Here is a 26779-nt window from a genome sequence, read left to right on the forward strand (position 1 = left end):
GAAGAGTCTATACATGTTGTTTTCGATGATAACCTCCTTCCGAGGAAGGATTCTTGTATGAATGATGATATAGGTGTTATAAATACAAATGACGTTAGACATGACGTTAGAGAACCATCATCAAAGGAAGAAACGAAAAAATGAGGAAACTCATGATCCTCTCGAGAATCCAACCATTGAAGAAAGAGAAGTCTCTTACCCAAGGGAATACAACTATGTCAAGGATAGTGAGATTATAGGTGATCCATCCAAAGGGGTAACAACTCGATCTTCTCTTAGAAATATTTGTAATTATATTGCATTTATCTCATGCATAGAGCCTAAGAATATTAAAGAAGCATTAAATGATGAACATTGGATTATGGCTATGCAAGAAGAGTTAAATCAATTTGAGAGAAGTAAAGTATGGCCATTAGTTGAAAGGCCCAGTAATAAATCTATTGTAGGTACTAGATGGGTATTTAGGAATAAGCTTGATGAGAGTGGTAATATAGTGAGAAACAAGGCTAGACTTGTTGTTCAAGGGTATACTCAAGAAGAGGGCATAGACTTTGATGAAACATACGCTCCCGTAGCTAGGATAGAAGCAATTAGAATGTTATTAGCATTTGTATGTTTTCATGAATTTAAATTATATCAAATGGATGTTAAAAGTGCATTTTTAAATGGTTTTATAAAAGAAGAAGTGTATGTGGAACAACCTCCAGGTTTTGAAGATTCAAAATTTCCGGATCATGTTCTTAAATTGACAAAAGTGCTTTATGGTTTAAAATAAGCTCCTAGAGCTTGGTATGAAAGATTGTCAAATTTTTTAATTGAAAAAGGTTTTTCAAAAGGGAAGGTTGACACTACATTGTTTTTAAAGCATAAAGGTAAAGATTTATTTGTAGTTCAAATTTATGTTGATGATATAATATTTGGTTCTACTAATGATGTTCTTTGCCAAGAATTTTCTAAGCTAATGCAAAGTGAGTTTGAGATGAGCATGATGGGGGAACTCTCATTTTTCTTGGGACTCCAAATCAAGCAAAGAAAAGATGGCATCTTCATCAATCAAGCCAAGTACGTCAAAGATATGCTCAAGAAGTTTGGACTGGAAAATGGCAAACCATATGACACTCCAATGAGCTCATCAACAAAGCTTGACTTAGATGAAGGAGGTAAATGTGTGGATGTTAAATTATATAGGTCAATGATTGGTTCTTTGCTTTATCTATCTGCAAGTAGACCAGACATTATGTTTAGTGTTTGCTTATGTGCTAGATTTTAATCATATCCTAAGGAATCACATTTACTAGCTGTTAAGAGAATCTTTAGATACCTTAATGACACTCCTAGTTTAGGACTTTGGTATCCTAGAGACTCTAGCTTTAGCTTGCATTCCTTCTCCGATACGGATTATGGAAGATGCAAATTAGATAGGAAAAGCACATCCGGTACTTGCCAATTCCTTCGAAATATGCTAATTTCTTGGTTTTCAAAGAAATAAAATTGTATCGAATTATCTACCACTGAAGCGGAATATATTTCAGCCGGTAGTTGTTGTACACAAGTTTTATGGATGAATCGACAACCTTTTGATTATAGAATTGAAGTAGGTACCATTCCTATCAAGTGTGACAATACTAGTGCTATTTGTCTTACCAAAAATCTCATCCAACACTCTAGAACTAAGCATATTGAAATTAGACATCACTTCATTAGAGACCATGTCGCTAAGGAAGATGTAGTTCTAGAATTTGTTGATACTTTGCACCAATTAGCGGATATCTTTACAAAACCTTTAGACAAAGAAAGATTTTGGACACTTAGGAGAGAATTAGGTTTAACTGACCTATCTTCACTTAGTGTATAAAATAATTTTAGCACTTTTAAGAATAAATGAAAAATGCATATAATAGTAATTTTCGATTACATTCATTGCTATTAGTTAGGGGGAGTTTATGTTGCTTGATGAAAATTAATTTTATGTTCAAATAAAATTTAAAGGATTAATTTAATTGATTGAACATGATTAATCTTCAATATATGAGTTGCCAATACCACTAAATCTAATTAATTTAGCATTTTAAGTGTTTAAAACGGATTTTTGACATTTCTGTGCTTCATGCATCGATACACTTAACAGTGCATCGATGCATCCCTTTGAATGTGCATCGATTCATCATGTTGATGCACCGATGCACGCCTTGAATGTGAATCGATGCACAGGGTTATGCATCGATGCATCCGTCGGGTTTTAGGTATTAAAACCCTATTTTCTCATTCTTTCAAATGTCTAAACCTCAAAACACCCAACGTTCATCCCTCTTTCACTCAAAAATCTCCTTTTACTTAAAATCAACGAAATATTGTTGGAATCTTCGAGTTTTTCAACTCCTAATCATGCATTTATTATCAAATCGTGCAAAACAACATCACATTCCTCTCAAATCCGAAATTTTCAAGGTAATATTTCAAAAACCCTATTTTATTGATTTTTAACCTTAGGACTAGTTTTAATTAGTTCTAGGATGAACATTATATCGGGCATTGGTTATATGATGATTCTAAACTAGATTTTACAACAAATTTCATCAAAAACACATAATTTTTCAAAATTTTCTTTGAAATTCGAAATTAAAAAAAATCGAAAATCATTGATGTTTTTGACTTCATTATATTGTTTTTATGAAAACTATATGTATTGCAATATTTCCAATAATATTTTCAAATAGTTTTCAAAACTTTGCCCATTAGGATTATTTTAGAGAACCTTGATTATTGCGGACTCAATTGAGTTTTGGGATTGATTAAATTACATACATATGTTTCAATTTGCAGGTTATATTTCTTATTCCGATTCCTAAACCATGTCTAATCCCAAACGCCCTAGAACTTCGTCAAGTCGTTCTCATTCAAACCAACCTCCTAATCCCGTTCCTCAATCTCCTAATAGCCTATTAGGATCTTGCTTTAATATGCCTGAACGTCGAAGAGAAGAATTGTACCATAGGTAATGGATTCTTTCTAATCTTATAGAATTAGGGAAGAACGTATTCCATATCTACAAGCCATGATAGACTTTAAATTTAAATACCTCCCGATTCTTAGAACATGGAAGTTTGACAAACTGTTCTCTCTTAGACCTGTCGTCTTTCATCAATTAGTCCACATTTTCTATTCTAATGCGGTCTGTATTCAAAACGAAACTCAATGTGGAACTATAGGAATGACATCCTACTTTTTAGGACAATATATTCTTATTGATTCCGCAACTATAGCTTTAAAATTTGGGTTAGATGACGATGGTGTCTATGATGAAAAAGAAACTGTGGATTATCCATATCTCCCAAACGCTAGTGTTAGTACCCTTCGATCTCATCACGATCGTTTTCTTCATTTAATGATCTCATGGTGGTTTCGACCATCAGCGGGTAGGTACTCCACTCTTCGTGCTAGGGATTTATGGTGGATGTATTGTATTAAGAATAAGATCAAAATAAATCTTCCACATATTATCTTTAGTGTTCTAGTCGATACCGTAAACATTATCCCATCCAAACATGTTGAAACATTAGTTTATGGTTGTCTTCTCAGCAATCTCTTTATCAAACTCGGCTTGGAAGTCTCTCTTGACAATCTTATTCCTCTCCAAAACCCAATCAATCTCACATCCTTGAAGAAAGCGGATTGGAAATAAGACGAGGTAACCAGTCAATGGGTTTTTAGACCCGATAAGCAAACTCCGGGAACTAGTTCCTCACGAGCTGCTCCTAGCTCCTCTCGTGCTCATCCTCCTCCTCCTCCGGCTCTGGCTTCTAACGATGATCATGAATTTCAACAGATTATGCAAGACATCGATGATCACATACCCGATGACGAGCCTGCACCGGAACCAGCTCCACAAGAAGATCAAATGCCTCCATATTTTAGTTCATTTTTTGAGACATTTGATTTACGGTATGCTTCCATCGAATCCCACTTGCCTGCTACTCACGAAGTAGTAAATCAACGCTTAGACACTTTGGAAGCTCGTCAGATATAGTTTCAAAGGGAGATGCTTGCACGCATGGATGCTCTCTCTCTTGAGATGCAAGCCTGATTTCCTCCTCCGCCTCCCGATCCTTCTATGGATGATTAGACTTATTTTAGTTTGATTGTATTTGGGATTAAATTTAAAACTTGGATTAATTAAACATTTTGCTGTTTTTAGAGTTGAATGATTGGTTGTTTGAACTTATTATAAATATTCGGTTTGGTTTAATTCTTGCATCATTTACATATTAGTTGCATTATGACCAATTATGTAATTTCACATTTTATTATGAATATTGATTATGAAACTAATTGCTAATCTCTCTTTTGATATTTGATCTTAGCAGCTTAATCTTTAAGTTTCTAAATATAAATTGGCTAAGTTTTTCAAAACCTTGTGTAAAGTTATTTTAGAGTCTTTTTGATTTAACAAAAAAGGGGAGAAGTGTAAAATGTTTTAAAGGGGGAGAAATGTTATAGTAAGGGGGAGTAATTTCAAACTTGATTTTCAAAATAGTTTTTCAAAGAAAATCTTAAAATTGCTCAAGTGTTTTGTTATATCAAAAAGGGGGAGATTGTTAAATACATTTTGATGTTTCAATATAACAAATTAAGTTAAATGAATTTTAAGATTTTGTAAATGATTTTCTAAAAGTATATTCGATTTAATTACTTGAATACAAGCTATTACTCCAAGTCTTTCAAGATCAATTTTAAACCTTACTAAATGTGTAAATTTATGTTTTATACTTAAACTATTTTTAAACAAATTTTCACAAAGTATTTTGAACCAAAATCAAGCCTAAAATCAATTTTTCAAGGGTATGCACCGATCCATGCATCGATGCATCAATTAATTTCTTGAACATCGAATGTATTTTATGCATCGATACGCATACCATGCATCGATGCATTCAGTGCATTTGATGCATCGATGCACTCAGGCTTTTTCAAAACATCGAATGCATTTTATGCATCGATGCACTCTTAGTGCACCAATGCACTGAGAGTCTAACGGTCAAAATATTTGAATTTTACACTGATGCACTGATGCACCTAGGGCATGCATCGATGCACAGACGCTCCCATCCACTTTCATTAATTATTTTCATACTTAAACGGCTCTATTGACTCCACTAATCATCCCCAACGTTTAGAATCATTTGAAGGTGTATTTAAACAAGCTTAGAAGCCATTGATCAACAACAAGAAACAACAAGCAACTAGAATCAAGAGAGAATCAAAGAGAAAGCATCAAACCTCAAGTTTGAGCATTTCAAGCCTATTTTTCATTCAATATTAATTTTGCTTTCAAGAACACTATTTTTACTCAATTGTATTCATTCTTGAGTGTTCTTTTCTTTGTTCTAGAATTGTGCAAACAATCTACCTTGTGAGGATTTCCTTGTAAGTTTGCAAATTTGTATTGTTCTCTTTGGGAGAGAGTGTTCTTAAGAATTTGGGGTATAATTCTTGAGGGTTTGTAAGGTTATTCTTTGTCCTCAAAAGAAAGACAAATTAGTGAATTTGTGGAAAATCCTTAGTGTGGATAGCTAAGGTAGTGGACGTAGACTTTGGTTGAGAAAGTCGAACCACTCTAAATCGTTGTGCAATTACTTTCAATTTTCTGCAAAAGCTTCCACCAAATTTCTAATTGCCAATTCACCCCCCTCTTGGCCAATTCCGTCAATCGATTAACTCAATACTTTGAAATGCTAGCTTAAATGAATATGTGGATGATTCCTCTCCACAAGGCATGTGATATATCTCCCTTGGAAAATGATGGTACATCTCCCTAAGATCAATTGTAAAAGATAAAGGTGGATTTGGAAAGAGACAGATTGTAAAAGATGAAGTAAAATAAGCACTAGAATGAGAAAGATTGATAATCGTGGACGATAGGCTTCACTGCTTCTCCCTAAAAGGATTTCGATAATTTAGCACTTAAAAGCATACATCGAACTCTCTCTTCAATTGTTTAGTTCATTCTCTCAGCAACACCATTTAATTATGATATTTTAGGTGGAGTCTTTTCGAGTCTGATGCCATAAGACTTACAATATTCTTCGAAAGAACCTCGATACTCTCCTCTATTATCTACTCTCACGCATTTTAACTTTATTCTAGTCTAACGTTCCACCTTGGCATGAAATTCCTTAAATGTCTCAAGCACTTTCTCTTTTAATTTCAACAAGTATACCCAAACTTTTCTTGAGTGGTTATCAATAAAAGTGATAAAATACAAAGAACCACACATTGATTTTCCATTCATTGAACAATCATCCATGTACACCAAATCATGAACATATTTTCTTCTATGTGGTTGATTGTTTCAATAGAATGAAAATATATGTTGCTTTCCAGGTAAGCAATGAATGCATGGTTGAAGTGATTTACCTTTCACCTCAGGTAGAAGCTCTTTTCGAGCAAGGATTTGCAATCCCTTCTCGCTGATGTGCCCCAACCATTTATGCCATAACTCCAAGAACGAGTTACCATAAGCTATATTGGTTTCTTCATTGCATAACTTCCTTGTGTGACATACATGGAACCTTGCTTGTTTCCTCTAGCAACGATCATACTATTTTTGGTGAGTTTTCACTTTCCTCCACCGAAAAGATTTATGTAACCAACGTCGTCTAACTTGCCGGCTAAAATAAGATTGAGGTGCATATCTAGTACATGTCTAACATCTTTTAATACAATTTCACAATCTCTATTGGTTTTTAAAATGACATTGCCAAAACCCACGATCTTACTTGTTTCCTGATTTCCCATTTTCACGGTACCAAAATCATCAATTTGGTATGTTGAGAAAAATTCACCATGTGGGGTTACATGAAATGGTGCTCCCGAGTCAACAATCCATGAGCAATCATCTTGAGCAATGTTGAGATAATTATCTCCTCCAAACAAAAAAAAATCCATCTTCTTCCTTTACGACAACAATGGTTGTGTTATTTTCTTCATTTTTCTTTGGATCACTTTGATCAGATTTGACTGTTCTGTTCTTCTAATCTCTTTTGAGATTTTGGAACTCTAACTTTTTTGATTGGGTTTACCACAGTAATAACAAATTATTTTAGATTGTGATTTAGTTTGCCCTCGAGACTTTTTATAACCTCGAGCCTTACTTCTTCCTCGATTCTCCACCATATTGGCTTCTGTTTAGCTAGGTAAGCCTCATTCTTTCCTGCTAGCTTCTTCATTCATCAAACTATCTAAAATAGTGTCTATGGCGAGCTTTCCTTCTAGAGTTGAGTTACTCAAAGTAACAACGAGAGTGTCCCAACTCTCTAATAAAAAGCTTAGTAACAACAAAACATGTAACTCATCATCAATCTTCATTTCTATCTTGGATAGTTGATTTACAAACCCCTTGAAATTGTTTAGATGTTTTGGCCATCTTTGTACTCCAGTTTGACCAAACATCTCACAAGATGTGCCTTGTTTCGAAGTGTCTTCTTCTGGATCATGGACTCCAATTTAATCCATATTCATAAGCACTAGTGTATGTAGACACATGCTCAAATAAACTTCTATCGATATACTTACGAATCATAACGACTGCCTTTCTTTTTAAAAGCTCCCATTCTTTCTCATTCTTCTATTTGAGCATTGTCTGAACTGTAATTGACTCATATAGATCTTTGCAATAAATAATATCTTCCATCATTGGCTTCAAATATGATAAATTTTCTACCATGAGTTTGAACATATCACCATCATAGGTAGTACTATCCTCCATCATAATAACACAAGATATATGATGGCTATTACAACTTGGCTCTTGATACCACTATTGGGAAAAGATAGGTATATATGAGAATACATCTCTCCCTCTTTGTGTGGTTAAGATAGGCACAAATATAAAACCAATAAGACACGATAATTTGGTTACATGGAAAACCCAAATCGGGAAAATCGCGGGATGCTAGTCTAATGCAAACTTGTCTTCCACTATTATATGAGTAGGAATACAAAATGTCTCGCCCAATAAGGATGGTTTACAAAAATACTCACTCAAAGGTGGCTTACTCTATCTCTCTTTCTCTCTTGGAGGAATTCTCTTATGAATGTGTTTTTCTACAATTCACTCTTTCTTATTTTCACTTGCCTGCTTGCTATATGCTAGCCTTCCCAAAACCTCTTATTTATAGTCGAGAAATGGGGTAACCAAAATACTCATTCATAGATTCTAGATCAATCCACCATAAATGAATGAACTTTGAAATGCTAGCTTAAATAAATATGTGGTTGATTCCTCTCCGCAAGGCATGTGATATATCTCCCTTGGTAAATGATGGTACATCTCCCTAAGATCAATTAAGGAATGATCCACCCAACAAAAGGTGATAACATAGAACTTTTCATTAGTTGATTTTTTGGGTGAATGTGGATTTGGAAAGAGATAGATTGTAAAAGATGAAGTAAAATAAGGTTTTTTTGAAAGTTATATAAAATAAGTTTTTTTAAAAGTTATATAAGTGTTGACATAACATAAAAAAACACGTGTTAAAATATTATTAGTGAGCATAAAGAGGGATAGATATAAGGGTTAGAGGATTTCTATTTATAATTGTATGTTATTTAATATCATAAAAAGATTAATTCATGTTAAAGTGATTTAACAAAGTAGGAGTCTCATATGCATATAACTAATTTTAATTATTGATGAATTGATTAGAATTTAATTTTTATTAGGATTATGACCCTTAAATTACACGAGTTAACTTTTTCAATTATCTCATGGTTAGAAAGGTGAGAGCCACTATCCCTAGATGACTTGTTACGAATTTGAAAGATCAAAATAAAGATTCAAGATTTTCTTTTCACCTGGGGATTCAAATATGATTCTATATATAAAATATTGTTGCTGAAGATTTGACGTTATACATTCTACATTGACTTAGGTATAAAAGTATTTTAGAGGAAAGAAATAGGGATATTAAAAAGAGTTATTTATGTATAATTCGATGATTATAACTTTTATAAATAATGTAACACATTAACATCAATTTCTGTTCCAGGCAAAGCCCAAAGCGTAGAAATAGGCCAAGGCCCTCTGGGAAATTTACCAAATTAACCCGCTGAATTAAACTCGATAGCCATTGACTTAGCTGTAAAAACAAAAAAGGCAATAACCAGAACTGCTCCCTTAACTTATTCGGGAAACGGGTAAGTAAAGGCGGGGGATGCGTAACGGCGTTATTGTTGCATCTCCGTAATATTTTTCCCTTCTTTCTTGTGTTTGTCACTTTGGTCGTGTCTCCTTGTTGAAGACAGGCGTAACGGCGTATTGGACGATGCTTTGAAGTCGCCGAGTTCTAAGCTCAGAAACTTTGATTGAGCTTTGATTGCGCGAGATCTTCAGTTTCCTTTCCGGGGGAAATCACTGCAAAGAAGAGGCTGAAAATATTTAGTATAAATCGAGGAAAACCTAAGCAAAATGAAGATGGCGATGGCTGGTTTGTATAAACGAGTTCTCCCTTCTCCTCCTGCCGTTGACTTCGCTTCCTCCGATGGAAAGGTAAACATTGCTTCTCCACTTTTACCTTTCGGTTATTTTGGGGGTTTTTTTAATCATTTGACAAGATTGTTGTTCGATGCTTTTGTATTTGATTATGATATCCTCATTTTCCTGTTAATGAATCGGCGGAACTTGTATGATGCATTTGTGTTTTTAGTGATTCTATTTTAATATTTTCAGTTGTTGCAATGTATTGGAACTGCAGCAACTTTTCATCGAAGCTATTCAAAACGGGACTATGGAAGGGTTTTATAGGTTGATATCTTACTTTCAGACACAATCAGAGCCAGCTTACTGTGGACTAGCTAGTCTTTCCATGGTCTTGAATGCCCTTGCTATTGACCCTGGCAGAAAATGGAAGGGTAACTTCTAGAACTAAGCGGACATTTCTTTTCAGCTTGTTTCTGCTCTAAAAAGAAGTTTTTTAGATTATTTCAATCATCAAATTATTGTTTATCACCAATAATAAGTGAATGTTTTTGCAATCTAGAGAGGAGGGCAATGGTATTTTCCATGGAATTCTAGGAATTTTAAATTCGCTAAATTTAGTTATGCTAATGATTTTGTAACATATAAGTTCTCTAATACGGTGTCATCCATGAGTTTGTAACGTTCAAATTTTAATGTCGGTGTTATATATATTTGGCCCTATTCACATCTGTACTTTTCTAAACTTTTGATTAGTCTCAACCCTCTCTCCTGTAACGGGTATAGTGTGTCATTGATCTGTTTCATACTTACTTAAAAGTTTTATGCATAAGCGGCAGAATGCATTTTCTGTCACCTAAAAGCATACACCTGTGCAGTTATAAGTTTCTTTTTGTAGGACCCTGGAGGTGGTTTGATGAATCTATGCTCGATTGTTGTGAGCCTTTGGAAAAAGTTAAAGAGAAAGGAATATCATTTGGTAAGCTTGTATGTTTGGCTCATTGTGCTGGAGCAAAAGTTGAAGCTTTCCGCACAAATCAAAGCTCCTTGGATGACTTCCGCAAATTTGTTGTGAGATGTTCCACTTCTGACGAGTGTCATATAATTTCATCCTATCATAGGTCAATTTTTAAACAGGTGAGATTCAATGTTATAGTTTATACGTTATACTAGGTATGTTTTCCTGGTATTTCATTTGTGGTAATGTTATTTAACATAACACTCATCAGTTCATATGCTTGCAGCCCTTGGACGTAATAATGTCGGTCTTCTTTTCGAGACGTATATTTTTTTCATGTTGCAACTTGTCACAATTTGTGTCATGAAGCAAAATTATAAATGATATGGGGAGACAAATTTCATCTTTGTATGAGATCAGCTGACGTGATCATTCTTTTAACATTTTGTATATAGTTACAATTGTCATTGTAAATAATTTGAATCTTATAGCATTTCTTTGGTTAATCATTTATTGACGTGTTTTAAGTCTTCCATTTTGATGTAGTGTGCCATGCTTTTGACCATGCTATTTATTAACCTAGTGCCAATATTAAAATCCAAGTGGATTTGCATCTTGTTTCATCTGCTAAGTGGTGGATAGCATTGACTTTTTTGCAGACGGGCACTGGTCATTTTTCTCCTATTGGTGGTTATCATGCTGGAAGTGACATGGCCCTGATTTTAGATGTTGCTCGATTTAAGTATCCTCCTCATTGGGTTCCTCTGAAACTTCTTTGGGAAGCCATGGAAAATGTTGATGAAGCAACAGGACAACGTAGAGGGTATGCTGTTTTGTCTGCTTTCCAAATTAATTGTCAAATATTAGCTAAACAAAATGATCTTAACAAGAAGCACTTGCTTTTGGTTGGTGGTTAGATAAAGACTGGATATTATTAAGAAATATAATTAAGTAACGTTAAAAAATGGGATACAAAGAAGTGTTACATGCTATATATTCCGAAGAAATGATAATGAGATGCTAAAAACTATAGTGTTGTCCTTTTTACTTTAGTAACATTGGGGATACAAAGAAGTGTTACATGCTGACTATCATCTGGGCTGATTTCTTTTCCAGGTTCTTGCTTATATCCAGACCTCACAGAGATCCGGGCTTACTTTACACCCTGGTATTCTCGTTATCTTGACATCATAAATTGTACCTGCAGGGATGCTGTTATTATGCAAATTCTTCATTCTTTGACAATATATGTTTTCAAACTATCATTCATGCTTCCCCTTGCATTGGCTTTCATCGTGGTGTGGCTGTGGGTCCACTATTGATTTCTTGAATGTTAAGAGTTCATATAACCGGTTTTATTGTTAAGATGCATCTGATACCAATTCGGCAACAAATATTATCACCAAAACCACACCAAGTCCTCTTTCTCATCAACGAACTAGTATACGGTTGACCTTTTTATTTGTGTATTTTTGTTATGCTCTCACAAAGTTTAGTCAGGTATAGTTTCTTGATTTTTGGTTTAGTACAGGTGTTAGCAACATGTGTACAGTTTTATTTGGTACAATTGCATCTGTTCTGGATGGCTGATCCATGTGCTTGGTACTGTTTGTGTGATAGTACCGGAGTGACTTCGTCTCAGATTATTTTTTATATTGCGTTTTTTGAAGCACGCCTAGTCTTATATTATTGCTTAAGGTCATGGCTCAGGTTTGCCCTCTATGATTTAGTATATTTTACGTTGTTACTATCCCTTTTCCGATGATGGATTGTCTGTTCTTTACACAGAGCTGTAAGCATGAAAGTTGGGTCAAAGTTGCAAAGTATTTAATGGATGATGTTCCTAATCTTGTGAAGTCGGATGATGTGAAAGATGTTCAAAAGGTTATCTCAGTTGTTTCCTCATCACTTCCATCAAATTTTGAAGAGTTCATCAAGTGGGTTGCAGAAGTTAGGAGAAGAGAAGATGGTGATCAAAACCTTAGCCTAGAGGAGAAAGGAAGGCTTTCTCTAAAGGTGCTGTAAAACTTCATTCGTTGTTTTTGTTTCCTTTTCCTTTTAGTAATTCGATTCTGTTTGCTATATAGTTCTTTGTAAAGTTTTACACTACAAATTGTTTTATCTTTCCAGGAAGCCGTGTTGAAACAAGTGCAGGAAACTGGTCTTTTTAAACACGTTGTAGAATTTTTATCATCGGTGACTTTATGCTGTAGAAACACACCAGCTTCAAGTCATGAAAATAATCTGCCCGACATTGCTGCAACAGTTTGTTGCCAAGGTGCAGAACTGTTGTCTGGGAAGTTCGGTTCCCCAGAGAGGTATTGCTGTCGTGAAACGAGTATTACAAGCTTGAAGGCTAATGGTGACAAGCCTATTACATTGGTGTCTGGGACAGTTGTAAATGGTAGGTCTGAGCAGGGCGTAGACGTGCTGGTCCCTTCATGCTCGAATAAACTGAACTGTTGTGGCTGTAGCCCAACTAATTGCATTGGGATTTACCCAGCTGGCAACGATGTTCTCACAGCTCTCTTGCTGGCATTGCCTCCTGAAACATGGCATGGTATCAAAGATGAGAAGCTTTTGAGTGAAATGTCGTCTCTTGTCTCGACTGAGAATCTTCCCATTTTGCTCCAGGAAGAGGTAAACAACGTAACATTGGCCTATTTTTGTTCTTTCTACGATAAAATAATAAACAGATATGGTAGTGAAATCAAAGTTTCTGTTCCCGCTGACTTTGTTTTGAGTTCCAAGTGAGGATATGACCAAGTTCAGAGGGAAGATATATATAACTGTGTGTCGGTTACCTTTTGGATGTGTCATGAGATCATTACTCTTCTTTTTTGCTGTGGGATCAATGTCCCTTACCTCTCCAAAGCGTGACAGACACACCTTCAAAATTTTCTAACAAACAACTAAAAGAAATTATGGATCTATCTTTCAAAGATTTCTGACTAGTAGCATATTATGTTGGTATGGCAGGTATTGCACCTACGACGGCAGCTGCATCTTCTGAAGAAATGCCAGGAGAATAAGGTAGATGATGATCTAGGTGAACCTTTATGTTAGCGTATTACACCATCCATTTGTTTTCCGATAGCTTCATATTGTTAACAAAAAAAGAAAGAAGCAAATATTACATTGTCCCGAGAAACCTGAAAAGCTAAGATAGAAGGGTAGACATTAATCAATTTGTAAGAGGCAGGGCAAGGGCTGTTTGTTTTCAGTAAGGAATTACCCCTTTTTTTCCACGCATATAATCGGAAACTCCAGGGATATTGAGATTTCAACATTTTCTGCAAAATCCCTTAACAGTCGCAAAATTAAGGGAGAAGAAAACTGAAAGCATAAATGTTGCTCCCTAAATTACGGGTTTTCTTGTTTTTATAAGAACCCCTAAATGGCACATTTCTTAGGACATCTTTTTCTAAACAAATACAATACCTGATGTTGATTATTTTTACCCCTTGGAACAAAAACACAACTTTTTGAACACTTTTGACATAAAAGAATGTCATTTTATTAATAAATAAAACAATTATATTGATAAATAACTATAACATAATAGCATATATATTTGGTCTCTTACACCTCTTGCAGCCTGAATTCAGTCATCATTTAGTATCGAATACGAACTGGAACATACAAAGGCTTGCAACAAACTATCCAAATTTTATAATCATTTCATAACGTCATTGCAGAGCCACGATACCCTACCATGAGATTATTATAACTTGAACCAAACTTGCCAACACACGAAATAAACTTAAAATCGAAGAAAAGGGTATGGAAGACTTGGGGTAAGTGACATGTAAGCAAAATGGGCTTTATTTCAGACTTTGAATTGTATGCTCAACTGTCGAGAAGCAAAATACCACGAACCATTTTCGTGGGGGAAACAAGTTTATCATTAACAAGATTCAATGGGCTTCATTTATATAAAAAAAAGGTCATAAATGTTGTGAAAGACGACAAGAAACACATATCTTAAAGCATCTTATTTGCTGGCGGCTTTAACTGCTTTTTCAGCGGCATCATCCAAATATTCGGCCGTTATAAGTGTCATTCCACTTTCCTGCGGTCCCATTGGCAATCAACAAGGATATCAAAATGGCATCAATAATTACCGAGATATAGTAAGACGTTTAAGTGCATCTAATTTCCCATTTACCTTCAAAATTCTCTTCCCTTGCTCAACATCGGTACCTTCAAGACGGACCACCACGGGTACTTTTAGGGTAACCTATTACACATGCCAATAAAACTGTCAATGTCTACTCTAGAAGGATTGTAGACATCGAAAACATCAAATTTAATGCAACTCTCACATTTTTGGCAGCATTGACGATCCCACTTGCAATCACATCACATTTCATTATTCCTCCAAATATGTTTACTAAAATTGCTTTCACTTTCTCATCAGAAGTCAATCTTAAACGCCTCAACCACCTATTCCACATTATCTAACAATTAAAAGCAAGCACATATTCTACTTTTTTGGACAAGTAAACAAACAAATACCCTACAGTTGTTGTAGCATAACCTTTCTGAAACCAAATTTTCCATAAAGCTAAAGACCCTATGGCAGACCAGTGATGCCAGAAAAGCAAGAACAACAACAGAAACAACATACATGCTACATGCATGCCCAGAAGTATGATCTTTGTTGGATGAGTAAGATTAATGAACTGTCAATCTACCAGACCCAGATAGTATTCAAAAATAAAAGAACATCATTACCTGGCCTTCAGAAGCATTTCCACCTACATGGAGTTCCCCCATGCAACTTAATTATATCCCTTGTAGCCATTGCTAACCCTGCACCATTCACCATGCAACCGATTTCTCCATCTAAGCCAATGTAATTCAGATCAGCTTTTGGCACCTGCAACCTGTAATAAACAAAAATGCAGAATCAGGGCCACGAGTACAAACATTGGATAATAATGCATCTTATATACTGTTTTTTGAAGACAATCAGGGCCATCAGTTTTGGTCTGTTTTAATACCTAAAGTTTTAATTTCTCAAAACAATACCAAATGTTTAGTTTTGTTTCATCTGAGTATCTCGTCATTAAAAACTTAACGGGTGATTTACACGTTACCTTTTTATGGGTAAATTGCATCATTCATCATTCAACATCTTCTCACTCTTATTTTGGTTACTAAAGTTTTTTTAATTTAATTACTTAACTTTCAGAGTACTCCCAATTTAATTTTTTTAATTATATATTAATGAAATAATAATAAAATATCATGTCATAAAAATTATTAATAAAATAAATGAGTGATAAAAATAAGAGCATTTTGAAAATTGAGTAGTTAATTTTTTAAACTTTAGTATCAAAATAGGAGTGAGAAGTTAGTGAATGATGAATGATGTATTTAACCCACACAAAAACTATAGTGCCGTTAACTTTTTTTAACGGCAATGTATTAAAATGAAATAAAAACTAAGCGTTAAGTATGATTTAAAAAAATTAAAAATTTAGATATTAAAATGGGTTAAAATTAATAATTTAAGTACTAAACGCATAATTTTCGTTAAATTTTAAATTGATTCTCTAACAAAAAAGAAAAACTAAGTGAATTTTGATATATATATATATATATATATTAAATGAATCATTATTTAAAATTTATTATTAAATTGAATTATGAATCAAGTTTTAATAGTTAAGAAATTTGTTGAAATCCTTGAGGTTCTGAAGTCGAGCATTATCTATATTAAAAGTATGAGTGTTTCCTGTTAAATAGTTAAGGGTTTTTAAACAGATGTTGCTTTATATTTACCTATATTTATAAAAAAAAATAGAAAATAGAAAAGATAAAAGAAATAATTTATAATATATTATATAATCTAACGAAATAGATAAAAAATAATAATTGTAAAAATAAAATTTTATTCAACTGGTAACGATTTTGACCGAGTTATCACACAGTAGTTAGACTTATTTTAAAGCCAAAATTTAATACTAATATAATAGAAATATCAAGTAATAAATACTAAATTTTATTTGACTAATCTATAAAATTTTCAACCATGAATATCTCTCCCAAATCATCAGCTTCACTATTTCAGAATGAAAAACCCAACATTCTCTCAAAAAAATTTGGGTTGAAACCTCTCAAATTCACAAAGAAACTTCCCATGATTTTGGGCAAAACTGAATCAATGCATACTACAATTATATAGGCGAACTTCAAACACATTATATTTTCTCAAAAAAGACTACAATATCAATCCGGACGATTATAATCGTCGAGATTCACCAGGAACATCTGGTGTCATGGAAGGCGCAGATGAAACTTTACAGTTATTCTGGCATGTTTGGAATTATAACACATCTTCCACCTCTTGCAGTCTGGTTTTAAACATCATTTCCCACACATTGTCTCAATTCTCAAATACATTAACCGGAACATACAAAGGCTTACAACAAACTAGTAAACTTTTCTAATCTTTTCATAACGTCATTGCGGAGCCCTACAATAGGGTTATTTCAATTTCGATCAATTTTGCAAACACAATTAACTTAAAACCGAAGACAAGGGTGGTCAATAACCGAGGAGTGGATGTAGATGACGTAAGGTCAAGAAGAAAAAAATTTCATTCAATTCAGACTTCGAATTGATAACTATCAATGAGAAAAATATCACAAATATATGAACCACGAGAAATTTCTTTGGAGCTAGCATTATTCCTCAACCCTGTTATTTATCATTAACAAGATTCAAATCCTCTGCGACGATGCGAAACAAGGGCAAGAAACACATACCTTAAAGTTTCTTATTTGCTCGCTGCTTTAACCGCTTTTTCGGCAGCAGCATCCAAATCCTCTGCGTTATAAGTGTCATTCCACTTTCCTGCAGCACCATCGACAATCAACAAGGAAATCAAAATGACATTAATAATTATCAAGATATAGTAAGAAATTTCAATACATCTAATTTCCAATTTACCTTCAAAATTCTCTTCCCTTGCTCAACATTGGTACCTTCAAGACGGACCACCACAGGAACTTTTAGGCAACCTATTACACATGCCCAAAAAATGTCAATGTTCTTTCTAGAAAGGTTTTAGACATCGAAAATGTCAAATTTTATGCAACTCTCACATTTTTGGCAGCATTGACGATCCCACTTGCAATCACGTCACATTTCATTATTCCTCCAAATATGTTCACCAAAATTGCTTTAACTTTCTCATCAGAAGTCAAAATCTTAAACGCCTCAACCACCTGCTCTACATTATCTAACAATTAAAAGCAAAAACATATTCTACATTTTTGGAGAAGTTAACGAATGAGTACTCTACAGTTATTGTAGCATCAGCAGAAACAACATAAAGTCATGTCCAGAAGTATGATCTTTGTAGGATGAGGGTAAGATTAATGAACTATCAATCTACCAGACCCAGAAAGTAAGCAGACAAGAACCAAATACTACAAAAATAAACTGTGAAACTATTCAAAAGTTAAGAACATCATTACCGGCCTTCAGAAGCATTTCCACCTACATCAAGAAAATTAGCAGGAGTTCCCCCATGCAACTTAATTATATCCATTGCTAACCCTGCACCATTCACCATGCAACCAATTTCTCCATCTAAGCCAATGTAATTCAGATCAGCTTTGGCAGCTGCAACCTGTAATAAGCAAAAATGCAGAATCAGGGCCACGAGTACAGAAATCGGATAATCATGTATCTATATACTGTTTTTTTTAGACAATCAAGAATAACCATTTGATAAACATGATAAAGAGAAAAGAAGACTATTACATACTTCTCGGGGATCCTCCTGTGATGGATCACGAAGAGAAAATATCTGCTTCTGACGAAATGCAGCATTATCATCAAAGTTTAACTTTGCATCAGCAGCTACTAATTGATTGCTAGAAGTCTCAGCGAGAGGATTGATCTGTTGACAAAAATAAACAATTCATACAAAGATGAACGTAAGATAAACAGAAATCCATATAAGATGACTGGTAACAAATGTGATAGTCAGAGTAAAATGCAGCCAAAAAAAGAAAGAAAACCATACTCACTTCCAACAATGTGCAATCAGATTCACAGAAAAGCTTATATAGTTTCTTCACTTGTTCAATAGAATCATTTCTATCAGCAACCTTTGGAGCCAAACCATCCACAACCTTGGCAGCATCTTCATCCGTAATTCCTTTGGAAACATCAATAGGTACCTTTCAGAAATAACTGGCGAGTCAGTTGCACAACCATGATCACTGTGGACGGAGAGATTACCTTATTGGCTATGCCAAAACATCATAAAACAATTATATTAACCTTAATAATCATGTCAGGGTATTTCTCTGCAAGGTCTTCAATGCTGGTTCCTCCCTTGCTACAGGCAATTATAAGCTGAGAAACAAAATAAACAATAGTGCAAATAAGCACATTAGACAATTCACACAAAATCAATTAATAGGGGAACAAAGAATATTGCTTCCAGCAGGTACAGAGATGACAGATTCAGTTTGGGAACATACTGGACCAGCAGTATTACGATCCAGAGTGATAGCGAAGTACATCTCATTCACAAGTGACAACTTTTCACACAAGTAAACCTGTAAATAGAAAATAAAGTTATTGGCAATTCAAGCAATTACCATATTCAATACCCACAGCATAACTGAGACTGACTGCATGGACTAATTAAAATGCAAGTTTCACATTAAAAGAGAATTACAGGCGGCTAACCTTGCTAACAACTTTGCCTTGGGGACCAGTTTGTTTGGTAACAAGTATCTGCCCAAGCATCTTCCCTGCATGCAACAAAAATAATTACTTATTACAGAAACACTAAAGATATGCCTTTGCTTAGGTGAGGATATGTAAAAGCAAAATCACCAAATGCTAAATAGCATGCAAGCTTCACAATGAATAAGATACATGTTGACAAAAAAATGAACAAGTAGTAAAACAAACATGTATGACTTGAAATATAATCTTCAGCAAAGATAAATTAAAAACTCGAGAAGAATACAATAATAAGTGTATTTATTGTGTAATAGAATGCTTTACTGTAAAGATAAAAAAAATTAAATTACCCGCTGTATCTTCAACCTGATCGGTCTTGACAATGTGAACTCCACCCTTAAAACCATTTTGGAACGTTCCCAAGCCTCTTCCACCTGCCAAAATTTGACTTTTAACCACACCTGCATTATAATCCAAGTTACCAATACTTGTACTATACGGTCATTTTATATCAAAATGTCATAAAATAGTTTCTCAAAATTAAATTTCCCAATGAAAAACACAAGCCAATAATTCCATTGTTCTTACCAAAATCAACAAGCAGGATATTAAAGAACAAACAACTTCGGTGAACAAATTGAATAAGTTACCTCATTTTGATTGGGGAATGATGTCTTGACAGCTTCTTTAACTTCGCCAAGAGAAGAAACATCAACTCCTTTTGGCACGTTAATTCCGTATTTGCTCATCAACTCAGCCCCCTGATTTTCAGATACCAAAATCACGTCTGTCACCAAGACGCTTCCATGACATTTATATTCCCAGAACGTCACACAGATCCATAAAAACGATTAAGGCAGTAAATTCGAAATCCATTTATTACAAAAAAATTGTCAAGTAGATAAAATCCATTTCATAAGTATGAAAATAAGTGTAAACTTTAGATCATAACTAATCTACTGGAAACCACAGTTACCGCTTAAAACTCTCTCAGATATAATAAAAATTATAAACGCAAGGAATAAAATACATAAATGAAAAAGGTGATAAGTAATAACCTGATATTCGTGGATGTTGAGACGGCGGAGCTGTTGTTGCTGCCATTGGCCGGCGACGGAGAGAGAGCGGGAGACGAGTTTGTTTACTACTTCTCTCATTGTAGTAATTCGTTTCCTCTGGAGGAAAGATTAACTATCAAACAAAGGACTAATGGAGATCTGCAGCAAACCCTAGAGAATACAATGAGAAAGAGAGATTTTTGCCGGGGAGTGGGAAAAAAGCGAGCCAGTCTTTGAGTTGGACAAGGGATTTTGAGTTAGTGTTTTATTTTAGGGTAAACTACATAGTTAGTCACTAATATTTGATGTAATTTTTTTCCATTGATGTTTCAAAAGTTATAAATCGGTCACTCTTAACCGACGTTAACAGACACGACAGAAAACATACCTGACATGTTAAGTGTTTTATGGACTTGATTAACTAGGTTGATCGTCACGTTGAAAAACTAGGTATGTTGTTATATTACATATTTGTTTCTTCCTTTCCACCCAACCTCACTACTTTTCCCCTTGATATAAACAGCCCCCAAACCTAGGGGTGTAAACGAGCCGAGTCGAGCTCGACTCTAACTCGAAAACTTTAAATGTAAGCTCGACTCGAAAACTCGCGAGCTTAAAATTTTCAAGCTCGACTCGAACTCAAAAGATAATATTGAAACTCGACTCGAACTCGAAAAGGTTCAAACTCAAAAAAAAATCAAGAGCTCGATTCAAGCTCAAGTGTTCAGTTTGAGCTTTAATTTATAGGATCACTTGTGGAGCACTTGCTTCTATCTTAAAGATGTGGGATATAAGGCCACATGTTGTGTGTGGGATATACGACCAGAACTTCACCCTCTTCCCCATGCTCTTCAACACCCTGTTCATCGGAGACTGCTAAACAAGCTTCATTGAAGCCTCCAAGTACTGACAACACATGCTTGTGGTATAAGGCTGTTATAAAGGTGCTTTATTTGAAAGGTTTTATTTGGTGGTTACTGTCCAGAGTTTCTTTTATTCTGCATGACAGTCCTTGGTTATGGTGTTGTTGATTTCTAAAAGGTCCAAGGAGGAGATGGATGATTAGGTAATAAAGCAGTTACTTTGAATTGTTAAAATTCGGTTAAACCTTTCCCATCATGTTCAAATTCTTCTAATTTTACTACTCTTCCCTCATTCCTAGTGTTTCACTAGTTCTTTATGTAACTCTTAAAATTCAAATTTTGGGTGTCAAAAGCAGTCGTTGTGGTGGTGGTAGGATCTTCTTCAGAAAGGAATCTGATGAAGACACTACAAGTTGGGTGGTTTTGAGTTTGGTAGCGTTGATGTCGTTTGGGATCTCGGTTTCCTTAATGGGCTCGGTGTCGGCTTGGAGAAGAGTGTCTTTTGAAGATTCGTCGGTGACCGGAGGTGGTTGGGGGGTTTGTTTCCATCTAGTGGGACAGTAGAGAGGTTGGGTGGAAAGGAAGAAACAAATATGTAATATTACAACGTATGTGGTGGTCAACCTAGTCCATGTAAGCACTAAGCGCGCTATGTATATTTTCTGTCACGCTTGTTAACATTTGTTAACGTTGAGTGACCAATTTATAATCAAACGATTACGTTAGTGACTAATTTATAACTTTTAAAACATCAATAGAAAAAATTAAAAATTACTTCAAACATTAGTGACCAACTATGTAATTTACCTTTTATTTTAACTTATATTTAAAAAAAGTAATTAAAAAATATATATTTTTTCATATAAGTATCTCAAATATTTTTTGTCAAAATAAATATTTAAATTATTTTTAATAAAATAATGTTTTTAAATCAAAACAGATATTAAGATATTTTTAGATAAAAAAAACATAAATTATTTAGTTTTATGTCTAAATTATAATAAAGTTAATAAGTGACCTTAATTAAAAAATATTTTATATACTTAAATAAAAAAGATTGAATACTTTAAATATCTATTTTAATTAAAAATATTTTAATACCTATTTAGATCAAAAATAAAATTGAATATTTTAATCAAAGAAATACTCTAAATGCGGAAAATGATATATTTTATGAATCATTAATTAAACATGTTATTATTTAAATTTTATTATTAAATAATCTTTATGTAGAAAAAATGAGAAAAATAAAAAATATATACTTTTAAACATTTTAAAAAACTAATTTTGAAACATTTTAAATAATAAAAACATTTTAAATAAGTTACAATACGTAAAACGCCAGCGTCATTTTATAATTAATTGAGATATAATGCTAATTTCCTAAATAATTTGTCGAAGGTGTTCTTGAAGTAAAGAAGCCATTGGTTTGCAATGGAGCTCAATTAGTGGCGACAAAATCTTGTTGTTCACTAGAGTGAAAACCACCCCTTGCAACAGGGTTTCTATTTTTTTTAAATAAATTACTTAATTAGTGAAAAAAAAAGTTCAACTTATCTTTGATTAAATAAATATTTTATTTGAAGATTTTACTTATTTTTTTCCATCAAATTAACTCAATTTTTTTATTAAATTATGTGGTTGCTGGGCAACATCCAGAGTACTCTGTTCACTAACAGTGGCTGGAAGTTCGAAACTCTCTTGCAGGTTTGCTTTATCTCTTTTCTATATTGTATGTATCTTTACAGGTAAATTAGATTTGTCTGCAAAAATATAATATAAACCAGCCAAGTAATCATGCAATTGTGTTCATCCTCTGTCTCTTATCGAAGGCCAAAACAACCGTGGCTTCATTTTTAAAACAGCCTCTTTAACATTTTAATTTACTGCAATCAATTTCATTGAAAGGACTATAGATACCTATAAATCTATCTTCCTGTCTTTGTCTTTTTCTTTTATGTACCTGTATGTGTGACTGAATTTTATGCACACTTTTCCCATTTTCAGGCTATCATAGCAGACGCCACCCCATTTTTTGCCATTCAAATGGAAGGTTCTATCCTTAACGGACTCATGAATCTCTTCACAAAGTACATATCCATCCTTGAGAAAGCTATTACCTTCGAAACACATGTTTCTGAAAAAGGTTCAAGAAAAACTTTAGCAGAGCCATTGCCACAACAGCTCTCTTTGCTGGCTAATTTATCAACAGTACAACTTCTCAAGATTGTTAGAAGTTTCTTAAGGGGTCCTGGTTACCTGAATTCTGAGCTAAGGAAGGAAAGTTCAATTGACTTTCTACAAAAGGAACTTGATGGTTTTACACTGTTCATTCAAGAGGCTGCTGCTAAGCTCAAAGCTCATTTCTGCCAGCAATTTATAAATAGAATGATGTCCCCTGAAACCAGAATTGAAATTATGCTAGAAACTTGCAATGATAACCCACAAGAGTCTAGCACATTTCAAGGTGCAACGCCCTCTGTTACTTTTCAGGTAACCTGTGCTTCTTCTGAATAGGATGTGACAAACATGAATTTATATGTTGTGTGAAGCTGGTATAATCCCTTGGAGAGCTTCAAATAGTTATTTTTCATCTCTCATGCCAAAATGTTGGAATGAATGTCCTGCTCACATTGGAAAGAATAGAAAGGAGGAGAAACATTACAGTATAATCACAAGCAGATGTGCATAATCACACTCTGCCTTCATGGTACTTGTTGCAGGTTCCAACTTTGTTCCAGACTTCTGACGGTACCGTCTCTAATTATGATAATATAGATATTTGATTTGTTGGATTCGGTCTGTTTTTTGTATCATCCATTTCCAAAGATAGCAGCAATGTTTAAAACCTTGCAAAAAAAAAGAAAAGTAAAAACAAAGATTTGAATGCATTACATGTTACTTTTCTCCAATGAGACCATTTATGATTCAGTTCTAGTTTGTTTCCTATGTTTTTCATTTTGGTTTGCAAAATGCAGGTGCTATTTTTTGAACTAAGAAAAGTTGATAAAATTGACAAAGACCATGTCTTTGAAGAGGATTGGTTGATGGAGCTATCAAGGGAGTTGATAGAGGCTATATTCTCTTGGATGGTAAAAAACAAGGAGATTTGGAGAAATTCAGAGAATTCACCTGTCCAGCTTTCTGACATTATCAGTCAGGTATTTTCATTCTGATGCCAGAAAATTCCTTGAAATGAACTTTGTTACACAACTATCTGCATCAGTTCCTGTTGTTTATCTTTAGAGTTCTTTTATTGCAATCTAAAACATGTGAAACATTTTGGCACCTTTTCCTAGTGAACAGAATTTTTAATCTAGCACGTGTAATATCTACAAACATTTGGTTAATTTATCTCACCAATCTACAGTACGTAAAGAATGGTTAACCTTCAAATTGCTCATGTTTCCTTCTCCAATTTGTTGGATATATTAAAAGGTATATTTTTCTGCCAATTGAACATAAAGACCTATTGCCTCTAGAAACCTCAGGCATTGCACTCTTACCAAATACTCTATCTCACGTACCTATGTGGCTCCAAATCTTCCATTTTCATGAAATACCTGTATCCAACACCTGTTTTCAGTGCATATGAGTATGGGAATTGTGATATTATCTCCAGATACATGGAAAAACTTCGAAAACATTGAAACTACCCATGTTAGACACATACGCATATCCGGAAGTCATATCCAACTCCATGTAATATGGAGATGCACTAGATAGTTTTATGTCCCACCCTCAACTGCAATAGATATTATGGAGTAAAGTGTAGATATTTAGCCAATTATACTTTCAAGTTATGGATCAGTCGTAGAATCCTGAATAAGTAAATATTTATTGAGAGTTCGAGACTTGCACATGTGTCTCGTCAGTAAATGAATAATTAAAATTAACAGTCAATGTCGTAACAACACAAGCTGGAAAACATGGTTTAAATTCTCCTTTTTACAGTTTTTAGTTTCTTAACTGCCTTTGGACCACATCTATCTAGACGTAAGAAAAATTTATCGGAGAGCCTCGAATAGGTTTCATGTAGACAGCTTCATTATATTTAAATTATATGCATCATTTTCAGCTGATTGACCTGCCAAATTTGTTGCTAAACAGTTTGTCTTGGACGTGCGTTTTCTGGTGGAAAAGTATGGAGGATACTTCTTGAATAAACCCTTGGTTCTCAAAAGTCTTGTGGATACAGCATTTACTTCTTCTGGGCTTGATCCTAAGAGGTGATTTTTCAATTTTCAAATCGTTGTAGAATTCTTTTGGTTGAGAAATTTAGATTTCAGGTTTTCTTTGTGTAACAATGATAAGCTTTTCTATGTTTATATGGTATTTAGATGCTATTTCACCAGTTGTATGTGCCACTTAGAATTCTCCGAATGAAGTTGTAATCCCTTAAACACATTTTCTTCAGAGATTTTGATGGCGATGGATGGGCTATAAATGCTGCAGATGAAGCAGTGCAAAAGCTACTTGAGATCATGACGATGCAACTGGTTTCTAAAGATGATTCTGTGGATGGTTTGGAGGAGGAACCTTGTGAAAATGAGACGAATGGACTTGTTCCGGTTGGAAGAAGAAGTACTATGAAGGATTCTCTAGCGCTGGATGAGGATCCACCAACCACGGATGCAATTGAAGTTGCCATTACAACACAAACAGCAATGAAGACAATCCGTCCCGAGGATGTTGAGAATTCTTCTGCGGTTGTATTAGATGTGGCCACTGTGAATGGCATTGGCGAAGCACGCGATGAAATTGATTTACCGGATTAAACTGAGTTTCCGGATCCGTCCTCATATGGTGTGGAAGATGCTTCAGAGATCAGTGTTCCGGTAAAGGAGGAGACCGGCAGTGAGGCCAATGCCATTGATTCTAATGTTAATGACCACTTTAAAGCTTAGTGTTCCTCGGAAGGAGGATGCTAATGCAACTGATTCTGCCATTAATGGGCTAGTTGATGATGGACAGGAATTTTTCATTGAAAGAAACAACCTGGGGATATCTGATGAGGAAGAAATGAAATATTTAAAAACCATTATCGTCAGGAAGAAAAGTAGAAAACCCATTTTTGTTTTCCCATAATAACATAAGAATTTACTTGAAGAGGAGATTTTTGAAGGGCAGACTTAATTCAACATAAAAAAGAATTTATACAGTGTTCAATTTACTTCACTATTTTCTCTACATGAACTTTTTCTATCCTTTGAGAAAAATGTATATGATTTTCTTGCCTGGAAGCTAAATTCCATTCTCATCAAACTTCGCGCACTCTTTTCTTTCTGGTCAACTCGAACTGACATAACCAACATAAATTTACAATTTGTGTGATCTATAAATGAGCAAATAGTTCGTTATCATAATGTTCCATTTTAAATTTGCTTGATATTGTAAACACTAATTTTTTTATTTTTGTTTTTATTATTATTATTATTATTATTAATTATTATTATTATTATATTATTTACAAACAGTTACAAACCAAACTGGACCGGCCCAGTTACAAACAAAACAGAACCGGCCCAGACCAACCAGAAACCCTAAACATTTGGGGTTTCAGCTAGGGTTTCTAAACCCTAGCCCCCAGCCGCCTCCAAGATTCCAGAAGGCCACATGGCCGCCGTTTATCTGCCAACCAACACCTTCAATGCCAGGTGACCCAACCAGCAGCCGATGACGCCTTGCTGCCACGACACCACCATCG

General features: G+C 34.4%; 2 protein-coding genes and 1 pseudogene across 3 annotated transcripts; 2 read left to right on the forward strand and 1 right to left on the reverse strand.

Moving 5' to 3' along the window:
- The first annotated feature begins 9187 nt into the window (after window positions 1-9187).
- Window positions 9188-13500, forward strand: LOC120133220 (glutathione gamma-glutamylcysteinyltransferase 1). Of its 2 annotated transcripts, none has more exons than XM_039149850.1 (8): window positions 9188-9547; window positions 9728-9909; window positions 10374-10612; window positions 11093-11256; window positions 11550-11601; window positions 12222-12449; window positions 12564-13073; window positions 13413-13500. In XM_039149850.1, exons 1-8 carry the CDS (start codon window positions 9540-9542, stop codon window positions 13497-13499), a joined length of 1470 nt encoding a protein of 489 aa, XP_039005781.1. In that variant the 5' UTR covers window positions 9188-9539; the 3' UTR covers window position 13500. The 2 variants fall into 2 exon arrangements, with proteins under 2 accessions (XP_039005781.1, XP_039005780.1); XM_039149849.1 differs by having other exon boundaries at window positions 9753-9909.
- Window positions 13334-20436, reverse strand: LOC120133221 (succinate--CoA ligase [ADP-forming] subunit beta, mitochondrial-like). Its single transcript, XM_039149851.1, has 13 exons — window positions 20210-20436; window positions 19786-19912; window positions 19502-19612; window positions 19152-19216; window positions 18941-19018; window positions 18738-18812; window positions 18482-18634; window positions 18217-18351; window positions 17928-18078; window positions 17549-17676; window positions 14602-14673; window positions 14401-14505; window positions 13334-13345 (listed from the first exon to the last, which is right to left on the reverse strand). Exons 1-12 carry the CDS (start codon window positions 20306-20308, stop codon window positions 14428-14430), a joined length of 1272 nt encoding a protein of 423 aa, XP_039005782.1. The 5' UTR covers window positions 20309-20436; the 3' UTR covers window positions 13334-13345; window positions 14401-14427.
- A 573-nt stretch (window positions 20437-21009) lies between these two features.
- On the forward strand, window positions 21010-26020 carry LOC120133199 (annotated as a pseudogene).
- The last annotated feature ends 759 nt before the right edge of the window (window positions 26021-26779 follow it).

Source organism: Hibiscus syriacus, unplaced genomic scaffold (assembly GCF_006381635.1).
Source record: "Hibiscus syriacus cultivar Baekdansim isolate YM2019G1 unplaced genomic scaffold, ASM638163v2 tig00110577_pilon, whole genome shotgun sequence".
NCBI lineage: Eukaryota > Viridiplantae > Streptophyta > Magnoliopsida > Malvales > Malvaceae > Hibiscus > Hibiscus syriacus.

What these genes read in the sequence shown, in the direction of transcription:
- LOC120133220 (XM_039149849.1), top strand. Translation starts at nt 9,467, where the DNA reads ATGAAGATGGCGATGGCTGGTTTGTATAAACGAGTTCTCCCTTCTCCT. An exon ending in GCAACAGGACAACGTAGAGG is followed by an intron (nt 11,257 to 11,549) that starts GTATGCTGTTTT and finishes TTTCTTTTCCAG; the next exon opens with GTTCTTGCTTATATCCAGAC. An exon ending in CCATTTTGCTCCAGGAAGAG is followed by an intron (nt 13,074 to 13,412) that starts GTAAACAACGTA and finishes TTGGTATGGCAG; the next exon opens with GTATTGCACCTACGACGGCA.
- LOC120133221 (XM_039149851.1), bottom strand. Translation starts at nt 20,308, where the DNA reads ATGAGAGAAGTAGTAAACAAACTCGTCTCCCGCTCTCTCTCCGTCGCC. An exon ending in CTGATTGCACATTGTTGGAA is followed by an intron (nt 18,352 to 18,481) that starts GTGAGTATGGTT and finishes TTTTGTCAACAG; the next exon opens with ATCAATCCTCTCGCTGAGAC. An exon ending in TCGTCAATGCTGCCAAAAAT is followed by an intron (nt 14,674 to 17,548) that starts GTGAGAGTTGCA and finishes CATGTGTAATAG; the next exon opens with GTTACCCTAAAAGTACCCGT.